Genomic DNA, 23722 nt, shown 5'->3' with positions numbered 1-23722 from the left:
TTCGTGTTGCTCTCATATTTGAGGTAGGCAGGTGACGCGTTAGGGGTACCAACCGGGATTTGAACCCCGGTCTCCCGTATCAAAGGGCGGCACTCTTAACCACTACGCTATGTCACCTATATATATATGGTGGGCATAATATGGGAAGTCATAGGGTTACCTTTACAAGGACCACTCAACTTGCTAATTGCCTTAGATGGCTAAATAACGTTACCTGAGTACTTGTTGTTTTTCCTACATGGAATATAAGGAAGTATAGAGAATACTGCAGTTAGAGAGGTAGTGTTACTTACTGTAACTCCATATGCTCTGACACCATAAGGAAAACTGGCAACCTTTTTTAAGAGCAATCACACTTTTTCTCCCAGAAACTCACCATTTTAAATATATTTTTTGCAACTTTCTTTTTAGAAAACGTTTTCCATTTTTCTTAAAATAACAAATGTTTAATTTTAACAGATATTTGCATAATAAAGCTTAAATTCACAATATAAACAATGATTCTACTGGAAATAATTTAAGATAATAACCTTAATCACAGCACACAGAGAAATGGAATTCTATAAAATACAGTAAAAGAGTAAAAACAGTCTCTGGGAGTTTAGGTTTATCATTAATTTAGCCAATGAGAGAATCTTTTATAATTATTTGAGTGAACTCTTTTATCTTTCACCACACTTAATGTTTAGGGTATATGGAACAAGCTTATAAATAAATGTTGGGACCAGGCAATGGGAATTTAACCATTGATTTCAGTAGTAATCTCCTGGATCTTGATCAAGATTATTAAACACCTCAAAAGTAGAGGTTCTCAGATCCAAGTTCTAGGTTTTGCGAACAGGGGCTGCTAACAGGGAGTTTCGCAAGGGAGTTCTCCAGGTGAAGGAGGAGCTAATACGGCACCCTTGGGGTAAGTGACTGTCTGTAGTGTTTGTTTGTGTTTGGGGGTTACTTGCTGTGTGCTGAGCTTGTTTGTCCATCTGGTTGGTTGTTTGAAGGACCATGTGCTGTGGCTGGCAGTTGGAAGCTGTCAGCTTCAAAGGAACATTTGAAAGCTAGAAGCCTCTGTTAATTGGTTGAGCCTTATCAAGCAGGCCAGGGCTTTATAAAGCAGTGTGCAAGCGACCAGGGAGCTTTCCAAACAGGAGCTGCTAACAGGGAGTTTCGCAAGGGAGGTTGGAAGGGGAGTGGGAGGGGGGCAAGGGCCCCTTGCTGTTTTTTAAAACTATAAACTAAACTACATTCAAAACTTCTTGATTTAAACAAAACCCTTTCATTAACTAGGAGACCATGCAGGCGGAAGCCCAACAGCAGAATGGGGGCTATCGAGTTTATTGCACTGAGTGCAGAATATATGATTACCTGCCCTGTGTGCATTCAGTGCAAAGAGCTCCTGGCCCTCAGAGACCGCATACGGGCTTTGGAGGCCACGATGGAGGAACTGGAGGAGGTAAGGGAGGCATAGAGGTACGCTGATGAGGCTTTCTGGGACACTGTAGAATTGTCCCATCTCTGGTCAGACAAGCCTCTGTGCTGTTGAGGAGGCTGAAAGGCCCAGGGAAGCAGAGCAGTCAATGGGAGCAGAGGGAAACCTTCCCAGAGTTGGGACCCTCCTTCCAGATGGTGTTAGGGTATCCTCTCACACTGAGGTTACCTCTCTGGGAGAGGGAACTCCAGCCACTAGGAAAAGGCAGGTGTTAATAATGGGAGATTCGATCATTAGAAACGTAGATAGCTGTGTTTGTGATGACCGGGAGAATCGTATCATGGAGACTTGCCTGCCTGGTGTGAAGGTTGCAGATCTCTCAAGGCATCTGGATAGACTTATGTGTAGTGTTGAGGCGGAGCCAGTGGTCATGGCACATGTAGGTAGCAGTGACATAGGGAAGGGTAGGAGAGACGTCCTGGAGGCCAAATTTAGGCTGCTAGGGAAGAGACTGAAATCCAGGACCTCTATGGTGGCATTCTCAGAAATGCTTCCAGTTCCACACTCAGGGCCAGGTAGGCAGGCAGAGCTTGAGTCTCAATGCGTGGATGAGATGATGGTATAAAGAGGAGGGGTTTAGATTAATTAGGAATTGGGGAAACTTTGGGGATATGGGGAGCCTATACAGGAAGGATGGGCTCCACTTAAACCAAAGTGGAACCAGACTGCTGGCACTTAACAGTTAAAAAGGTTGCAGAGCAGTTTTTAAACTAGGAGATGGGGGAAAAGCCGACTGCTGCAATGGAGCATGTGGATTGGACAGAGCCTTCTCTTAGAGGAGAGTCTATTGATAGAGATTCTCTATGTTACAGTCAGGAGCAGAGGATGGAAGAAGATAATGTAAGGACCAGATCAGACAAGAAACATTCACATATAAAGAATCGGACGCATCAGAAAAGGGCAGACAAATAAACAGTGACACATTCTTAAAGTGCTTGTACACAAATGCTTGAAGTCTAAATAATAAGATGAGGAACTAGAGTGTCTCATGATAAAGGAGGATATTGATATAATAGGCATCAGAGAAACCTGGTGGACTGAGGACAATCAATGAGACACAATCATTCCGGGGTACAAAATATATCGGAAGGACAGAACAGGTCATGCGGGGGCAGGGGAGTGGCACTATATGTGAAAGAAAATGTAGAATCAAATGAAGTAAGAAATCCACATGTTCCATAGAATCTCGATGGATGGTAATTTCATGCTCTAATAAGAATATAACATTAGGGATCTATTATCAACCATGTGAGCAGAACAATAATAGTGATGATGAAATGCTAAGGGAAATTAGAGAGGCGATCAAAATTAAGAACTCAATAATAGTAGGGGATTTCAATTATCCCTATATTGACTGGGAACATGTCACCTCAGGACGAAATGCAGAGACAAAATTTCTCGATACTTTAAATGACTGCTTCTTGGAGCAGCTGGTACAGGAACCCACAAGAGGAGAGGCAGCTCTAGATTTAGTCCTGAGTAGAGGGCAGGAGCTGGTCCAAGAGGTAACTATAACAGGACCACTTAGAAATAGTGACCATAATAAAACAACATTTAACATCCCTGTGTTGGGAAGAACACCTCAACAGCCCAACAGTATGGCATTTAATTTAAAAAAGGGGAACTATGCAAAAATGAGAGGGTTAGTTAAACAGAAATTAAAAGGTACAGTGACTAAAGTGAAATCCCTGCAAGCTGCATGGGTGCTTTTTAAAGATACCATAATAGAGGTCCAACTTCAATGTATACCCCAATTTAAGAAACACAGTAAAAGAACTAAAAAAGAGCCACCTTGACTTAACAACCATGTAAAAGAAGCAGTGAGATAAAGATTTCCTTTAAAAAGTGGAAGTCAAATCCTAGTGAGGTAAATAGAAAGGAGCATAAACACTGCCAAATTAAGTGTAAAAATGTAATAAGAAAAGCCAAAGAGGAGTTAGAAGAAGGCTAGCCAAAAACTCAAAAGGTAATAATAAAATGTTTAAGTTCATCAGAAGCAGGAAGCCTGCTAAACAACCAGTGGGACCCTCGATCGAGATACAAAAGAAGCGCTTAAAGACAATAAAGCCATTACAGAGAAACTAACTGGATACTTTGCTTCAGTCTTCACGGCTGAGGATGTTAGTGAGATTCCCAAACCTGAGCCGGCTTTTGTAGGTGACAAATCTGAGGAACAGTCACAGATTGAAGTGTCACTAGAGGAGGTTTTGGAATTAATTGATAAACTTAACATTTACAAGTCATCAGGACCGGATGGCATTCACCCAAGAATTCTGAAAGACAAAAAGCGGGAATGTGCTAATAAAGTTTGCGGATGACACAAAGCTGGGAGGTATTGTTAACATAGAGAAGGACCGGGATATCATACAGGAAGATCTGGATGACCTTGTAAACTGGAGTAATAGTTATAGGATGAAATTTAATAGTGAAAAGTGCAAGGTCATTCATTTAGGGATTAATAACAAGAATTTTAGTTATAAATTGGGGACGCGTCAGTTGGAAGTAATGGAAGAGGAGAAGGACCTCGGAGTATTGGTTGATCACAGGATGACTATGAGCCGCCAATGTGATATGGCTGTTAAAAAAGCTAGTGCGGTTTTAGGATGCATCAGGCGAGGTATTTCCAGCAAAGATAAGGAGGTATTAGTACCGTTATATAAGGCACTGGTGAGACCTCATCTGGAATACTGTTTGCAGTTCTGATCTCCCATGTTTAAGAAGGATGAATTCAAACTGGAACAGGTACAGAGACGGGCTACTATGATGATCCGAGAAATGGAAAGCCTGTCTTATGAAAGGAGACTCAAAGAGCTTGGCTTGGTTAGCCTGACCAAAAGAAGGTTGAGGGGGAATATGATTGCTCTTTATAAATATATCAGAGGGATTAATATTATGGAGGGAGAGGAATTATTTAAGCTTAGTACCAATGTTGACACAAGAACAAATGGATATAAACTGGACACTAGGAAGTTTAGACTTGAAATTAGATGAAGGTTTCTAACCATTAGAGGAGTGAAGTTCTGGAACAGCCTTCCAATGAGAGTACTGGGGGCAAAAGACATATCTGGCTTCAAAACTAAGTTCGATAAGTTTATGGAAGGGATGGTATGATGGGATAGCCTAATTTTGACAATTAATTTTGGCAATTGATCTTTGATTATCAGCAGGTAAGTATGCCCAGTGGTTTGTGATGGGATGTTAGATGGGTTGGGATCAGAGGTACTACAGAGAATTCTTTCCTGAGTGCTGGCTGGTGAGTCTTGCCCACATGCTCAGGGTTTAACTGATCGCCATATTTGGGGTCGAGAAGGAATTTTCCTCCAGGGCAGATTGGCAAAGGCCCTGGAGGTTTTTCGCCTTTCTCTGCAGCATGGGGCATGGGTTACTTGCTGGAGGATTCTCTGCAGTTTGAGGTCTTCAAACCACGATTTGAGGACTTCAATAACTCAGACATAGGTTAGCGGTTTTATGGAAGTGGATGGGTGAGATTCTGTGGCCTGCATTGTGCAGAAGGTCAGACTAGATGATCATAATGGTCCCTTTTGACCTTAAAGTCTATGAGTCTATGTAAAGTAATGCACATTGGAAAAAATAACCCCAACTATTCATACAATATAATGGGGGCTAATTTAGCTACAACTAATCAGGAAAAAGATCTTGGATTCATCACAGATAGTTCTCTGAAGATGTCCACGCAGTGTGCAGAGGTGGTCAAAAAAGCAAACAGGATGTTAGGAATCATTAAAAAAGGGATGGAGAATATATTATTGCCCTTATATAAATCGATAGTATGCCCACATCTTGAATATTGCGTACAGATGTGGTCTCCTCTTCTCAAAAAAGATATACTGGCACTAGAAAAGGTTCAGAAAAGGGCAACTAAAATGATTAGGGGTTTGGAGAGGGTCCCATATGGTTAAAGAGATTAGGACTTTTCAGCTTGGAAAAGAGGAGACTAAGTAGGGGATATGATCAAGATACATAAAATCATGAGTGATGTGGTGAAAGTAGATAAGGAAAAGTTATTTACTTATTCCCATAATAAAAGGACTAGGGGTCACCAAATGAAATTAATAGGCAGCAGGTTTAAAACAAATAAAAGGAAGCTCTTCATCACGCAGCGTACAGTCAACTTGTGGAACTCCTTGCCTGAGGAGGTTGAGAAGGCTAGGACTATAACAGCATTTAAAAGAGAACTGGATAAATTCATGTATGTTAAGTCCATTAATGGCTATTAGTCAGGATGGGGTAAGGAATGGTGTCCCTAGACTCTGTTTGTTAGAGGGTGGAGATGGATGGGAGGAGAGAGATCACTTGATCATTACCTATTAGGTTGACTCCCTCTGGAGCACCTGGCATTGGCCACTGTCAGAAGACAGGATACTGGGCTAGATGGGCCTTTGGTCTGACCCAGTACTGCCGTTCTTATGTTGAATCTATCTGTAGTAAAGACAGTGCCTAAGGGTATACTATTTTACTTTAAATAGTAAAAGCAGATAGTAGTAGAGAAAAATCCTGCTATAGTGATTGCTACCTTAAAACTTGCCAGATTTCCCTTATATGTATACAGAACTTCAGTTTTTGTAGTATTATTTATACAAACTACAGGAAATATCATGGGGTAGTGTTACCAACTCTCTCAATTTTATCTTGACTCCTTAAGCATTCCAACAGCAGAAGTCCTAATAAGAAGAATCCCATGCTTATTTTTTTAAATTCCATAATTGATAAACCAGTCTCATAAGTTTAGGGAATTTACCCATATTTTTGAATGCTTGGAATTGGCGATACTGCATTGAAGATACTGAGGAAGTATTATTGACAAGCTTTAAGTGTGACTAGTGTAAGGAATTTTGCCAATCCCCCTGCCAATGCAAAATTATTGCCTACAATATATTTTCTAGTGCTTTGTGGAGCTTCGTGTTAAGCATCTCCAGGGATGGGGTTTCCAGCATATACCTAAGCATTATGTAACTACAAGACAAAAACTGAACAGCAAAGTCACTACTAGACAATCCCTTGTTCTAAATGGTTTGTGGATTGTTAATAAAAATACCATCAATGTCATAGTGAAGAAAGAAACAAGATAAATAATTCAGTACATTTATAATACTACATGTAGTGTTTTGGGGCCTGAGTGCACTGAGGGTATGTCTACACAGCAATTATCCACCTGTGGCAGAGAGCTGACTTGGGCTCACAGGGCTCAGGCTTTGGGGCTGTAAAATTGCTGTGTAAATATTCAGGCTTGGGCTGGAGCCTGAGCTCTGGGATCCTGTGAGGGGAAGGTTACCAGCAGGGCCAGCTCCAGGCACCAGCGCAGCAAGCAGATGCTTGGGGTGGCCAACAGAAAGGGGCGGCACATCCAGCTCTTCGGCGGCAATTTGGCAGAGGTCCCTCAGTCCCTCTCGGAAGGAAGGACCTGCTGCCGAAGAATGAAGCATTGGCAGTAGAGCTGGTGCCAAAGTGCCGCGAATCCTGGCTTTTTTTTTTTTTTTTTTTTTTTTTGGCCGCTGGGTGCGGCAGAAACACTGGAAACGGCTCTGGTTACCAGAACCTGGGCTCGGGACGTAGGTGTTTCATTGCTGTGTAGATATACCCTTAGGCACTTAGAAGCCTAGCCCTTAGTCAATAAGTATAATTATTCAGTCATGACTATTGAAAGGTAGTGTTCAAATTTTGAAAAATGAGTTGCATGTAGGAAGCGAGGCTGCCTTGCATGACTTAATACATTATTCTTAGCTCTTATACAGCATCTTTAAAGATTAGGTTTCAAAGAACTTCACAGAGAAGGGCAGAGCCTTAGCTCTATAATCAGAGAGATAATAAAAATGGTCTGAATTTAAAAAAATTAAAATTCTAAAATACTCTTTTAATGGGCAACACAGCAGGTGCCATATAAAGAAAATGTGTGTGCAGTGTAGTATAAAGGTTATATCCGCATTCTTTTGCGATCACCTGCATAATTTCTCATGGTTTTGCCATTAATGAGTGATGCAGTCATCCAAAACTCATGCCTGTAGTGTATCTATGTATTATGTCAAGATGTCTTCACTTTACCCTTCTGAAATGTATTCATTTATTTTGATCTTTTAAGAGATTGCAGCTCAGCTACACGGTGAGGCTGCTTACTTGGTGGAAAATTAGCAGCTGTTTAACACTATGTAGTAACACCACAGAACAGGAGGAGCAAATATCCTGGTTAGAGTCTGATTCTAAGATCACTGAAGTCGGTGTCCAAGGAGTCCAAGTGACTTTATAGGTTGTGTCAAAACCGATTTATCTAGTTTTTTCTATTTGGAAATGGAACTTAATATATTGTCATAATAATTGATTTTCATTTCATTTTTAATGCATTCCTCGGCCATGATGCATAGAAAATTGAAACATATTAAGAATGTATAACTGTCAACAAACTAAAATCCAAACAGTTTGCATCATAATCTCACTTTACTTCTTACCTCACAGGGCTGCTGTGAGAATAAATACATTAAAGATTGGAAGTGGTTTGAGATCTACTGATTAAAAATCACTATATAAGAGTGAGGTGGTATTATGTAATGCTACATACTTCAGTTGCAACTAATGCCCCCTGGTAATATGATATAACATTGTTTTGAGTTAACACCATCTGGTATACTATTAGGCATCTAAGATACTGCAGTGTATGGTGAATGTATTGAATTTATCAGCTGTTGGACTGTGCTTTATTTGAGATGTGAGAGTAATGGTTCATTTGCAAAAGATGAGGCAAAGCTGCTGACTGAAAGATGCACTGTTAATATAGCATGTATGTATGTTTTTGTGTATGTACCTGTGTGCACCTCCACAACACAAACTGTATGCAGCGGTGATATCCATGTGATACTTACTTTTGATGTGGACATAGCAGCAAAATCAAGACAGACACATGCATGGAATTAAGTGGCAGGTGGCAACTTATTAAACTTTAAAACAGGGCAGGGTGCTACTCACTCATACTATTCTATACCAGGAAATTAATTGGTTCCAGTGTGGGAGTTACAGGGCTCCTACCTTATAAACTTGGGGTAGGCTGTCTTCAGCCTACCTCCCAGGACTTAGCTCTCTCAGCTCTATCAATCTTCCCCCTCCCCCATGAGGGAAACAGAGATTGCAGCGGGATGGGGAACTTGGCCCACAAAGACCCCAAGTTCTCACCCTATCACATGAGCCCAAGGCCCATCGCCAAAATCCCAGGTCTTTTTCCTCTGGGAACTGTTCATTTTGTTCTCTGAACTGAACTGCAAACCAGCCATAAGTTGTGACAAATAAACTACACCACCCCAGTACCTCAGTTAGATATTAGGCGCATTTCCACGTAACCCTATTGTGTCTTGAAGATGCTGTGAGGAAGGAAAAAAACTCCCTGGTCTTCTGTCAATTGGCCCCGGAAGGGAAAAAATCCTTCCTGACCCCTTAAATAGGAAATTTGGTAGACCCAAACTCTCTCTCTAGCCTGGTTCCTGTTCCTCATTCTGGTGGGTAGGATGGGCTGCTGGAATGGAGCCTAAAGAGGCTCAACATGGCCCCTGCACCTGGTTAAATCCTAGGGCTGGGGAGTGCTGGCCAATCAACAACCACTTTCTCCCAGCTGGCCTATAGGTGCCAGATTCTCACAGTAGGAGGAGCTACCTATTGTCCTTTGACAAGTGCCTCCCTCCCTTGCTGCTGGGGCTGTCCCCCTTTCACTGTAAGCCCCATCAAGGTCCTTCACCCACTGATGCAGGTGGATGGCATTTATCTTTCACCTAAGTCACCTTCACTCTTCGCACTAATCACACCTCTCTGCCAGGGTTATTTATAACTTTCGATAGTTTAAGTGTACTGGGTGTGTCACTTATTCCATCTCTTGGGCAGGAGGGATGATTGAGTGGTTAGGGCACTGTCTTACGAAACGGGAGATACAGTTCAATTCCCTGCTCTGCCATGGACTTCCTGTGTCACCTTAGGCAAATCATTTAGTTTCTCTGTGCCTCAATTCCCTGGCTGTAGAATGGGTATAATAGCAATTACGGGGTAGAATATTTTGAGTATAAATGTATTAAAATATTTGAATCACTTTGAGATCTACTGATGAAAAGTTCTATTTAATAAATAGGCATTATAATTTGTCATCTTGGGTTCGGGCAGGGTAGATCTTATTTTAATGGTATGTATATTATATATTACTCGTTGAATACGAGCAAGAATATATATATGTTCTTCTTTAGGTGTGCCTTGTCCATCTTTGTATAAACCACACCATTTTGCAGCTAAACAATGTCATTTATTATTAACGCTAAGATTTTGTCGTGGATATTTTTAGTAAAAGTCAATGACAGGTCATGAGCAATAAAAAAAAAATTAATGGACGCTCATGACCTGTCACTGAGTTTTTTACTAAAAATATCTGTGACAAAATGGGGAGCTCAGCTGTGAGGTCCCCACACCAACCCCAGCACCTCGGCATACCAAGGGGGCACCTCGCAACTCCCGGCTGCTGTGGGCTGAAGTCACAGATTCTGTGACTTCCACACCCTCCGTGACAATTGTAGCCTTACTTATTATGCATTCCACGGTTTGGAAGGTTTGGTTGACCAGATATTGTCTATTTTTTTTTAAATTCATCACTTAATATAAATTACCAGCTTACTTTGCAACAGTTGTCCTTTTAATGCTACGTAGCTTCTCTGCTAAACTTACTGGACACCACATGTTCAGTGCTCTACCCTGAATTTGGCTCTAATATACATAGTTTTTAGCAATGGAGGGAAAAATAACCTAAACTCAAGGCAGTGACAGTCTCTCGTAACAACATAGCCCTAATCCCAACTGCGACTTCTTCTATATATTTTTGCAGTGCAGATGCTAAATAAAAATAATAGGCTAATCAAAACAATAAAGCAGCAATAAAAAAATAGGGAACACTATTTTTCAGTACAGATTTTGTATCAATATTGTGATGGGCCAAGGCCAGATGGCTACAGTGAAGTACTGAGAAACAGGTATGTTAGCCCCAGGCTAAACAAATCCCTAGGACCCTGGTAACCAAATGGCAGTTGCTCCAGGTTAATCAAGGCACCTGGAGCCAATTAAGATCTTTCTAGAAGGCAGTGGAGATAGCTACTTTAATTAGAACACCTGCAGCCAATCAAGGCAGGCTAATCAGGGCACCTGGGTTTAAAAAGGAGCTCACTCCAGTCAGGTAGGGAGGAGCCAGAGGAGAAGGAGTGTGTGTGAGGAGCTGGGAGCAAGGAGCTGAGAGTGAGAGAGTATACTGCTGGAGGATTGAGGAGGACAAGCATTATCAGACACCAGAAGGAAGGTCCTGTGGTGAGGATAAAGAAGGTGTTTGGAGGAGGCCATGAGGAAGTAGCCCAGGGAGTTGTAGCTGTCATGCAGCTGTTACAGGAGGCACTATAGACAGCTGTGATCCACAGGGCCCTGGGCTGGAACCTGGAGTAGAGGGCGGGCCTGGATTCCCCCGTCAAACCTCCCAACTCCTGATCAGACACAGGAGAAGCTGGCCCAGACTGTGTGTTCCACCAGAGGGGAAGATCACTGAGGTGAGCAAATCCGCCAATAAGCGCAGGACCCACCAAAGTAGAGGAGGAACTTTATCACAATATTTTTTGTTTATACAATGTACAAATCAACTATTTTAATTTCAATGTAACCTAATCTTGTGTGTGTATTTTTAAAAAAAGTAAAGGCTGGAAAGATGGAGGAAATGAAAAGCTAGACAAAAATGGAAGCCTTTCTTGTTAGCTGGTTTTGTTTTAATGTGTGACAATATTACCTGTATGTCCTCACATTAGTCTTCATTATTTTGTAATCAGCATTTTGCTCTCTTGTAGAAAGATGACTCTGTTAATTATGCAATCTATTCTTTTTTTCGCTTGGCCTTGTCACTTTTTTCCCATGGTTTTAGTAGTAGTATGATTGCAAAATAAATTTTAAAAATATCCTAAGAGATGTGTGTGATTTACTTTAGATATGTTCTGAACCACATTAAAAAAACAAATTAAAGACATATTAGTCTAGTTCAGATTATGCTTTCTGAGATTTAGCTTGTTTTTTTATCTCTCAATACTCATTGGATCAGCACCAGAAAGTGTCTCTTGTTTGTTAGGTCAAGAGCAGCACTAATTTTCTCCTGTTCCTCTGAATTCTACTGTACACATTTTAATGTCCAGTACACCTAAGTAGCCTCCTATATAGCTTTCAACTTGTATAGCTTACTGTATAAAGCAGGGGTGGGCAAACTTTTTGGCCCAAGGGCCACATCTGGGTATGGAAATTGTATAGCAGGCCATGCATGCTCACAAAATTGGAGCTTGAGATGCAGGAGGGGGTAAGGGCTCTGGCTGGGGGTGAGGGCTCCGGGGTGGGGCTGGGGATGAGGCATTAGGGTGCAGGAGGGTACTCCAGGCTGAGACTGAGGGATTTGGGGGGCGGGAGGGGGATAAGGACTGGGGTGGGGTGCAGGAGGGGGTCAAGGGTGCAAGCTCTGGGCTTGCCTCAAGCAGCTCCTAGAAGCAGCAGCATGTTCCCCCTCCGGCTCCTCTGCATGCCCCCCTGTCCACAGGCACTGCCCCTGCAGCTTCTATGGACCATGGTTCCTGACCAGTGGGAGCTGTGCTGGTGGCGCTTGGGGAGAGGGCAGCATACGGAGTCCCCTGGCTGCCCATATCCATAAGAGCAAGACCGGAGACATGCTGCTGCTTCCAGGAGCTGCACAGAGTGGGGCAAGCCCCCAACCCCACTCCCTGGCTGGAGAGCCAGAGCGGGACAAGCTCTGGACCCTGCTCCCCAGTGGGAGCTCAAGGACCAAATTAAAATTTCTGGAGGGCCAGATGCAGTCCCCGGGGCCGTAGTTTGCTCACCCTAGTATAAAGTGTACTCAGTTGAAGGTCTTTTTTAATTCCTATTTGACTGATTCTGCCATTGTTACTCATGGTGAGTGTAGTACCTTACTTTGCAAGCAGTGCCTCTGAAATTATTTTATAATAATCCCAATGGACCTGAGTGTGCCACCCTTACATTACAAATAGTACCTTACTATATGAGGAGTCCCACTGATGCCACAGAAATCATGGGGAATGCTCACAAAGTAAGGTACTGTTCAAACAGGAAGCTGCAGAATTTGGCCTTATGTTGCTCAATCAGGCAAAAGGCAGGGTTGTTATAGTGGAGAAAACAAAATTATATATAATATACTATAGTCAATATGCATGTACATGCATTTTTTCAGTACCTATTTAAATAATTAACATAGGCATAATTATAGGCAAGTCAAAGAGACAGCTCTCTGCCCTTTCCAATCACCCAAAGTTTCAGCTTTGGAAGGATAACAATTGTTTCTCAGAATCATCAACACCATGAGCCAGGCCCAAAAATCATGGGCTTGGCTTAAAAACCAGATTTAAAAAAAAAAAAACCCAACCAAATCAAAAAACACTGAGTTTAGGATTCTTTTTATTTGCTTTCCAGTTTTTAAGTCTGTAAAGTTCATGCTTTCAAGCTTTTCTTTTTTCAGAGTAGCAGCCGTGTTAGTCAGTATCTGCAAAAAGAACAGGAGTACTTGTGGCACCTTAGAGACTAACAAATGAAGGCCAGAAACTCACTTTAAAACAGGGCTCCACTGAGTTTTTAAGTGATGAATAAATCTTAAATGGTCCCTTTCTGATAGGATGTTTACCCTCACATTCCATGAAAGGATTGCTATGGATTTGAGAAGCCAATTAATCGCCCTGTTTGCACCTGGAGGATGGGCCAGAGATAAAGCCTAGCTTGGGAGAGGGGGAGAGAGAGAGCTTTTTTCCATAAAGAACTCGGTGAGCTCAGGTGGAGACCCACGGGACAGGTGGGAAAGAGGTCCCTCTCTCTGGGAAGCAGCATAAGACTGCTGAGAATTAGAGAAAAGCAGATAGTCTTCTCCAGGGATAAGGTGGAAGCCTGACTTGAGACGGGGACCTGAGGAGTTGTAGCTTGCTTGAACCCCTGAGTGAGGAAAGAAGTGTTCCCAGCCGCTGGGCTATGGGACTGATTTGAGGCACAGAAGCCTGTGGCTAGACAAGAGGACCATCTAGCACAGCAGAGGTATGCCTGTTACAAAGTGGCTGCCAGCTGAGCCCAGCGGGGCTGAATGTTTGGTTTTGCATACATTTTTGTTGAACTTTGGTAAAGGATTCTGTCTCCAGAAGGGGCAGAACTCTGTAAAGTAGTCTGGCTGGAGGATCAGGACAGTCCTACGTATGGGGTAGGGCAAAGGACAGTGGGGGAGAACTGAGGCAAGTGGGCTGTGATGCCATATCCAGCCGGGAGAGGGGGGTGTTGGGGCAGCAACTTTGCTACACCTTGTTATACAGGAGTTAATCTTGCAGTATGTATATGTTGAGAAATATAATGATGTTTTTACTGTTACTTTTTCTGACTACAACTACACTTCAAATTTCCATATGGTCCAAAGATCTTAATATATTGAACATCTCCCAGAGCCCATTTGTGTGTGATTTTGAAAAATTTGAAGGAAAACATGACACCATCACCAGCTGTTCAGGGCAAGAGATGACTTCCAACATGAAACCTAGATTTGAAGAGCAATGCCTAATTTAAATAACATTGCTAAATGAGAAGTTGCTCTCGGATTGCTTCACATGGACTAAAAATGACTTTTGATTTTTGGTTTGCAAAAACACCTCATTTGCTACCTTTAGTTTTTGTAAATCAAGAGATATTTAGTATAAAGTTTCTGTTTTATCTGAACTATGAATTTTTGGGGTGTTTCAGTTCTAGTTCATCTCTTAATCCAACGGTTGGATCGGACATATAACTTACCCTTTCTATGGTATCCTTTATAGATAATCAGTTCTGCAGTTGCATAAACCTTTTATGCTTAACAACTATCCGTGAGTTCAGAAAAGCATTAAGCAGTTGAGTTTACATCAGTACTGATAAAGATCAGTAGTTAAACAATGGATTATGTGTCAGTAACAGCACAGTGGAGAGGGTTTTTTATGAAAGCAACGGTTTTAATGTAGGTGAAATATGTAAGTTTTAAAACAGAACCCACAGTACTGAACATCCAGCGGGGTGAGATGTGGTTCATTTCAGGTCTCCTACTCTCTTTACTATATTAGACAATAAGTCCACTGTAAAATTTAGAACCATGTATGGAGAATATTATAATAAACAAAATAAATGTTGTAGCAAGATTCAAAATTTTACCTGACCTCTTGTAATTCTCCAAAACCTTTACTCCAGGGAAGTAGAGGGACCCCTCAGGGGGTCATGAGTTGTCAGCTTCCAACCCAAACCCAGTTTGCCTCCAGCATTTATAATGGAGTTAAATATATTTAAAAGTTATTTTAATTTATAAGGAGTGGTCACACTCAGAGACTTGCTATGTGAAGGGGTCACCAGTACAAAAGTTTGAGTACCACTGCTTTACTCTCTCTGTGTCTGCTACTTTTGTGCTTTTGGGAGGTGGTTGTTGATATTTTGTAACCGACTGGATTCTGTAAATGGCTTTTCAGGGATCCAGAAGTACTTAAGTTGGTGGTATATGGTATTAGAAGATTTTACCATGTATTTTGAAGGGATACTTGCAGTGCTGCAGAGCCTAATGAAACTAGTATTTCTATTTATCATAAGAGAAAGTTTACAGAAATACGCACACAACTTCAAGTACTGTAATTCCCACAATCAGGGGTGACTCCAGGCCCCAGCACTCCAAGCGCGTGCTTGGGACGGCAAGCCACGGAGGGCACTCTGCCGGCACCGCGAGGGTGACAGGCAGGCTGCCTTCCGCGCCTTGCCTGTGGAGGGTCCGCTGGTCCCGCAGCTTCAGCGGACCTCCCGCAGGACGCCTGCGGGAGGTCCGCCGAAGCCGTGGGACCAGCGGACCCTCCACAGGCAAGGCGCGGAAGGCAGCCTGTCTGCCTTGCTTGGGGCTGCAAAATTCCTAGAGCCACCCCTGCCCACCATGAATAACCTAAATTACTTGAATCATGTGAACTTATCAAGAAAATCTCCTGTATGCCAAATGCACATTAAAACAGAAGTGGGGTTTTGGCCACGTGTGATGCTGGTACAGCATATCTTTCTTTTGCAGTGTAGTGGTCAAGCTGAAACTCTTGTTTGAGGGGTGGTGAACTCCATATGTGTGTATTCATAGACTCATAGACTCTAGGACTGGAAGGGACCTCGAGAGGTCATCGAGTCCAGTCCCCTGCCCTCATGGCAGGACCAAATACTGCCTAGACCATCCCTGATAGACATTTATCTTACCTACTCTTAAATATCTCCAGAGATGGAGATTCCACAACCTCCCTAGGCAATTTATTCCAGTGTTTAACTACTCTGACAGTTAGGAACTTTTTCCTAATGTCCAACCTAAATCTCCCTTGCTGCAGTTTAAGCCCATTGCTTCTTGTTCTATCATTAGAGGCTAAGGTGAACAAGGTTTCTCCCTCCTCCTGATGACACCCTTTCAGATACCTGAAAACTGCTATCATGTCCCCTCTCAGTCTTCTCTTTTCCAAACTAAATAAACCCAATTCTTTCAGCCTTCCTTCATAGGTCATGTTCTCAAGACCTTTCATCATTCTTGTTGCTCTTCTCTGGACCCTCTCCAATTTCTCCACATCTTTCTTGAAATGCGGTGCGCAGAACTGGACGCAATACTCCAGTTGAGGCCTAACCAGCACAGAGTAGAGCGGAAGAATGACTTCTCGTGTCTTGTTTACAACACACCTGTTAATGCATCCCAGGATCACGTTTGCTTTTTTTGCAACAGTATCACACTGTTGACTCATATTTAGCTTGTGGTCCACTATGACCCCTAGATCTCTTTCTGCCATACTCCTTCCTAGACAGTCTCTTCCCAATCTGTATGTGTGAAACTGATTGTTCCTTCCTAAGTGGAGCACTTTGCATTTGTCTTTATTGAACTTCATCCGGTTTACCTCAGACCATTTCTCCAATTTGTCCAGATCATTTTGAATTTTGACCCTGTCCTCCAAAGCAGTTGCAATCCCTCCCAGTTTGGTATCGTCTGCAAACTTAATAAGCATACTTTCTATGCCAACATCTAAGTCATTGATGAAGATATTGAACAGAGCCGGTCCCAAAACAGACCCCTGCGGAACCCCACTTGTTATACCTTTCCAGCAGGATTGGGAACCATTAATAACTACTCTTCGAGTATGGTTATCCAGCCAGTTATGCACCCACCTTATTGTAGCCCCTTCTAAATTGTATTTGCCTAGTTTATCGATAAGGATATCATGCGAGACCATATCAAAAGCCTTACTAAAGTCTAGGTATACCACATCCACCGCTTCTCCCTTATCCACAAGACTCGTTATCCTATCAAAGAAAACTATCAGATTGGTTTGACACGATTTGTTCTTTACAAATCCATGCTGGCTATTCCCTGTCACCTTACCACCTTCCAAGTGTTTGCAGATGATTTCTTTAAATACTTGCTCCATTATCTTCTCTGGCACAGAAGTTAAACTAATTGGTCTGTAGTTTCCTGGATTGTTTTTATTTCCCTTTTTATAGATGGGTACTATATTTGCCCTTTTCCAGTCTTCTGGAATCTCTCCTGTCTCCCATGACTTTCCAAAGATAATAGCTAAAGGCTCAGATACCTCCTCTAACTCCTTGAGTATTCTAGGATGCATTTCATCAGGCCCTGGTGACTTGCAGGCATCTAACTTTTCTAAGTGATTTTTAACTTGTTCTTTTTTTGTTTTATCTTCTAAACCTACCCCCTTCCCATAAGCATTCACTATGTTAGACATTCCTTCAGACTTCTCAGTGAAGATCCATGCTCCTTTTTTCCCAGAGGGTTTTATGGGTGGCTTCATTGTTAGATTTCTAGCTTTCGGAGCATCTGATGTGACACCAGAAAAGGCTATGCTTCCTGAGGGAAATAAAATATAAAAATAAAAAAAATTACTTCCAGTGGTGACCTGGAAAGCCAAGTTCCTTATAGTGAGATCAGGGTACAATCATAAAAGGAAGAAGTTATGAAAGACTTAAAAATTACAAATAAAAACACTTAATTAAACCAAACCCTCACATGGAGACTAGTAAAGCAATGGTGACTCTTTACAGCAAATGGTTTTTATTATTTTTTGAGGAAGATAAAATATGTTGTTTATCCACTGCTGTAATTGTTCCCCAAATACAACTTTACTCACCATCAGCTGTTCCAAAATTCTATGGGAGACTACAGTCCCAGTTCTGCTTTTGTTAGTGTTACTCCAGACTTCCATCAGTGTAACTAAGATGAGGTTCTAGCCTGACTTTTCAGAGGCATACCATCATAATGCTCCCCAGAAGACAGGGGAGCATTATGATGGTCTGCCTGTAATAACCCTGTAATTTTCACAAATTTGGGCTCATTCTTGCAAACACTTAGAGTAATTTTCCCCATGTTCTTACGCTTGTGCATATGGTTATTCACATCTCTAAGTGTTTGCATTATAGGGTCCTAAAACAACGTTTCTTGCAATTATTACCATTCTTTGTCTTTTTCCTCTGGCTCTTTGAAAGAATAAAGTATCTTTATTGTTGGGAAAAAGAGTGAATAAGATTGTCACTGGTTTTGAGTCAACTAACCGTGCTGCAACTTTCTCGCACAGGAGTGTGAAAAAACACCCCCATGAGGGCAGCAAGTTGCAGTGCTGTAAAGCGCCAGTGTAAACAGTGCCCAAGCACTGGGAGCTATGTCCCTTACTGTGGTGTATTTTTAGAGCCCCGTGACCACTCAAACCATGTTAAAGCATTGCAATGGCAGCACTTTAGCATTGCCAGTGTAGGCTATCCCTAAAGTGAGTTTTCTGCCATGTCTTTGATATTATTTGTTTGCCAATCAGTCTTTATTACACAATGTCAGTGTTTCCCAAACATTTGAAAATTGAGTCCTTATTCAGAAGAATGAAACCAATCTTTTCTTCCACCTGCTATGTGGTGTTAAAGGCCTACACATCTTGATTTATGCATGTTTCTATCCTATTTGCTTCCTACACTTTGGGAAATGCTTGTGAAGAACTTTGTCGTTGGCACATCCTCTCTTCTCCTTTCTTAAATGATGTGATAAGCAGTGAAATAGTTCTGTGCATCAGAAGTAGTATCTGTTTAAATGAGTGGGAGGGGGAGACTTCATAATTCAGAGCTGCTATTTGAGGTTTTCTGAAAACTCTGGTAGATGCAGGCATCTGTTATTCATTTCATGCTTGAAGGTTTTCTTTGCAAATGTAATAGCTAAAATGTGTGTTATAATTAAACCTGAGATTCTGGAGAACAATTGTCAGGTTTGTCCATGCCTGCCCTTCCAATTACCCCTTCGCATGCAATTCAATGAGCACATGCTTTGCACTGTGCAGTATTTGTTTAATTTTTACATCTTTTCTAATGTATAATCCTGTTTGTAACCAATTTTATTTGTTTTTCAGAATGAGATGAATGCCATAGCATCATCAGGCCTCTTCTTCAAAGATGGTAAAAAGCGCATTGATTACATCTTGGTCTATAAAAAGTCAAGTCTACAAATAGAAAAAAGAAACACTTTTGAAAAGAACCTGAGGGCAGAGGGCTTAATGTTAGAAAGAGAGGTATGTCTTCCAGTATATATTTATTCTGAGATGACCTATAAATTACTGTGATAAGCTATTAAATGTTAAGAATATTCCTAATTTATTACAAACAGACTTTCAAAATTATAACTGCTGACCAGGATTTTAGTGCTATATGTTACCATCTAAATCAGAAAGGGACAGATTCACCACTATGTTGATCTTGTTTATGTTAGCATTATTCCATTTAAATCAGTGGAGATGAACTGATGTATGGAGTAGTACAGTGGTCAAATGGGCTCTATCTACTTAGTTTTCTTTCTCACTCTTCCAGCTGGCACAGATGGGAGCACTGTGAAGTAAAAACTGAAGTCCACTCACTAGTCAGTCCAAACAGCATTGATAGACTCAAAGAGTCCCTTCCCAATTTTCTTTTACTGATTCAGACCAGGGACCTGAATATAGATCCCAGCATCCAGCTAAGTGTCTTCACCACCAGGTATTGGCTCTTCTGGGGTGATGGAATGTCTATCTGTTTTCTCATGAGAAACTTTGAAAGGGTAAATGTTTGAGAGAACCATTTACCACCCACTACTCTATGAGATCTACTCTACTCTGAGAGTCCTGTGGCACCTTACAGACTAACAGACGTTTTGGAGCATGAGCTTTCATGGATGAGTACCCACTTCGTCAGATGCATGTAGTGGAAATTTCCAGGGGCAGGTATATATATGCAGGCAAGCTAGAGATAATGAGGTAGGTCAATCAGGGAGGATGAGGCCCTGTTCTAGCAGTTGAGGTGTGAAAACCAAGGGAGGAGAAACTGGTTCTGTAATTGGCAAGCTATTCACAGTCTTTGTTTAATCCTGAGCTGGTGGTGTCAAATTTGCAGATGAAAACACCAAATTTGACACCATCAGCTCAGGATTAAACAAAGACTGTGAATGGCTTGCCAATTACAAAACCAGTTTCTCCTCCCTTGGTTTTCACACCTCAACTGCTAGAACAGGGCCTCATCCTCCCTGATTAAACTACCTCATTATCTCTAGCTTGCCTGCATATATATACCTGCCCCTGGAAATTTCCACAATATGCATCTGACGAAGTGGGTATTCACCCATGAAAGCTCATGCTCCAAAACATCTGTTAGTCTATAAGGTGCCACAGGACTCTTTGCTGCTTTTACAGATTCAGACTAACATGGCTACCCCTCTGATACTCTACTCTGAGATGATGAGGTTGATAAGTCCCATCTGATTCCCCCAGAACTATTTTAACAGTATGCTGAATTGGTGGCTTTGTTGGGCCAAGGATAGCAGTAAGATAAAATAGGATGTTTATCCGCTGCTATAATGTTTCCCCAAATACAACCCCCAATACAGCTACTCTGATAGCAGTAATAGCTCAAAATAAGTCAGAAATCCTGCTAGGAAAATGTGTTCTGGTTTTTGAATTATAGATTATAGAGCAGGAATATTTATGTACAGACTCAATTCAGAAGCAGGCTCTGCACTTTATTCTCCTCTCACTTGTGAACTTCCATTGCATTCAGTGGAATTACTCCTGATTTACACCAGTTTAAATGGAGACCAGAATAGGGTCTTACTTAAACGAAGTTGTTAGACTCTTTCAAGTCATTCTTGCACATATCTACACACAATCTCGGCTAATTTGATAATTAAATTAGCTAATTTTGAAATTATTGTATTTAATATTGTTGTTACTATTTTGATCCAATCTAGCAAAACAGAAAAAAAAATCTGAAAATGTCTGATATTTTCAAAACAGAACCATTATCCCCAAAAGCCTATTAACAATCAATATTTTAGAAAATTAAAGCTTTCTAAATTCAGAATTTGATCTGAATATCAGTTCATTCTCTTAACAAAATTGTTTAAATTTGACAAGTTTAGATGCAAAACCAGCATTTTGAAAGAAAAAAGCAAGCAAAGCAACATTATAAATCTGTAAAATGACTTAAAACAAAACTGTAAATCTTTTTAATTGTAATGTATTCTTAAATTCACTTTATTTTTTCAGTCCCCTTAATATGACACCTTGCAAGCTGCCACGCAAAGACTATATAGTTAAGAGCATATATTATTGTGCCCTTCCAGTATTATGTAGATAACATTTTCTCCCTATTATTTGTGTTTTAAAGGTTGTTTGCAATGTTGTTGTAGCCACATGAGTTGGTCTCAGGATATTAGAAGAACAAGGTGGGAAAGGTAATATCTTTTATTGGGTGATGGGAAAAAATCGAGCTTTCAAGCTTAACTAGATCTGAAGAAGAACTCTATATAAGCTCAAAAACTTGTCTTCTCCAACCACAGAAGTTGGTCCAATGAAAGATATTACCTCACCTATCTTGTCTGTCTTAAAGGTTAAGCGTTGAAATGATTAATATTCCTTCAAGAATTATAGAATAAAACTAGCATTTCCTTTTAGATGTGTGTAAGAAATATTGTCATGGACCCAACTATCTATCCTCAGGCAAAATGCTCTTTGGCTTCAGCATGGTAGTTTTCAGTGAGTAAGAACTGCAGGATCATGTCCACTGATAAGTGACTTCTGCCAATATTTATAAATTGAAAGTGGTTTGTCAGCATAGTGGATGCAATTCAATCCTTTCCAAAACATGCTAAGACTAGATAGGAATTCACCACCAAGTAACAGGCAGTGTAGGGCATCTCTGTAATTAATCCCTTTATACCAACTGTTCCGGCTCCCTGCAGTGGAATAGTGGCTCTGTTCTCTTTTTGTCAGTTTCACTGGGCTCTCTGGGCTATCCAGATCCCCTTTTTGTGCTGAATGATGTAAAGCTGGCATTGGAGGGGTGAGAGTCCCATATATGCCAACTTCACAGCCATCTTCCTCCCAAACAGAGGATGTTCTGCTTTGCCATTGTGTTCGGAGCCTTCTGCAACTTGATTGTCTTGGGAAGAATTTTACTCAGAGTACTGGTACTGGTTAAAACAAGGAGAAAGAAGTGAGGAGGGATAAAGACACAGAGCATGTTAACTATGAAGGAGGGTTGATGGAATTACTTGCTAATGTCCTTCTTGCTGCTTGCATGAGACACTCAGACCTGAGATATTCTCAGTTCTTACTCTCACTCAGTGATGCAAGATCAGGTCCTAAGTGTATATTTAAAAAAATTAGCATAAGATTTTATAATCCTTTCACTTGTAAACAAAATAAAATAGGTAGTAGTAAAAATGATCCCCCATCCATCCATACACCATAGCAAACCATTCTCATGTCCTGATTGACAAACCCTCACCCGCCACCGCCCATTGCTGACCAGTACTCTGAAATAACCAAGGCAGAAACTTACTACCAAAAATCTACAGTAGGTGTTACACCAGATCCAGTGCATAGGTGACTTCTTGTGTTAATCTGTTTTAAATCCTCTCATGATGATCTTTTCTTTGCTGTTTTAATTAGTTCTGAGGAAATGTCCAGCAGAGTGAATATGATAAATGAGTTTATTTACATATATTTACATTTCATTATTTACATTCCTTATGTAAAGTCTCACTGTCAAATTAATCACTGGCATAAATGTGTACAACTCCTGTTAACTGCATTAAAAGTTGTACCTGCTTTCACCAGGGGCTTAATTTTGTCCTTTGAGTGTATTAACAGCAGGCTTTCAAAATCCAATTGTCTGTAGTGATAGACCATTTTCAGTTCCTACTCTCACAGTTAAAACTTGTAAAGAGGACTGAGAGGGAAGGAAGATGAAAGGCAGGTATTATAACAAAGAAGATTGCTGACAGAAAGAACAATAATAAAAATGTATACTCAAAATGATTTACGACCTGCTGCATTGCCAATTACTTTAATATTAGTTTCTCTCTGGAGATACTGCATTGGTTGAAAAAGTAATCAGCAACCAGCTGGAAAGTTTTTTTGGAGTTAAACTGCAGGTGGGGGTTAAAACAGAAAAAATAAACATCTCACTTATGAATCCAAACTACCTCTTGTTACATCTATAAAAAAATTGTTTAAAAATATTAATTTTAAAATAAAATAAAAATCCAAAGACTTGGAATGAGGTACCCAGCTGCTATTGACTTTTAATGATAGTTTCGCATCTAACTGCTTGTTGGGCCTTTGAAAATCTCTCCCAAAATGTTTAAGAATGGACCTTGAAAGGTCCATTTCTTGGAAGAAAAGACTCAAACCCACCAAAATGTTTGATCTATAAAAATGCAAGTGAATACATCTGGAGGAAAACAATCTGAAATTGAAATATTGACCAGGAAGGAGCAATGTAGGAAACAGTAATAATAAGAAAATAGAAAGGTAGTGATGGGAAGGCCCTCAAAGTCATTGAGTCCAGCCCCCTGAGCCAAAGCAGGACCAAGTAAACTGTGACTGTGGCAAGGGAAAGGCTGGGCTGATTGGAAAGCAACCACAGCTGTGGCTGGCTTAATGAGGCCACAGGTGGCCTGTATAAAAGGCTGTGAGCCGGAGGCCCAGGAAACACACTCTGGGAGGGAGCAGGGCCTGACTGCCTGCAGAAAGGATAATGGGAGTGAAGCAGGGCTGGGGAGCGCCAGAGGAGCAGGGGAACTCCAGGCTGGCAGCTCCCCAGGCTGCAGGGCCTGGTCCAAGGCCCGTAGAGGTACTGGGAGGC

At 41.2% G+C, this 23722-nt stretch overlaps 1 protein-coding gene across 5 annotated transcripts in view; it reads left to right on the top strand.

The window, feature by feature from the left end:
* Positions 1-23722, top strand: part of ANO3 (anoctamin 3) — a 390484-nt gene that overhangs the window by 271103 nt on the left and 95659 nt on the right. For all 5 annotated transcript variants that reach the window (XM_050955262.1, XM_050955263.1, XM_050955261.1 and 2 more), the window contains one exon: positions 18958-19116. In XM_050955262.1, coding sequence (XP_050811219.1) covers positions 18958-19116 — 159 coding nt within the window. The remainder of the gene's footprint in view (positions 1-18957; positions 19117-23722) is intronic.

This window comes from Gopherus flavomarginatus, chromosome 5, assembly GCF_025201925.1.
Source record: "Gopherus flavomarginatus isolate rGopFla2 chromosome 5, rGopFla2.mat.asm, whole genome shotgun sequence".
Lineage (NCBI taxonomy): Eukaryota > Metazoa > Chordata > Testudines > Testudinidae > Gopherus > Gopherus flavomarginatus.
This window is presented reverse-complemented; position numbering and strand designations above follow the sequence as displayed.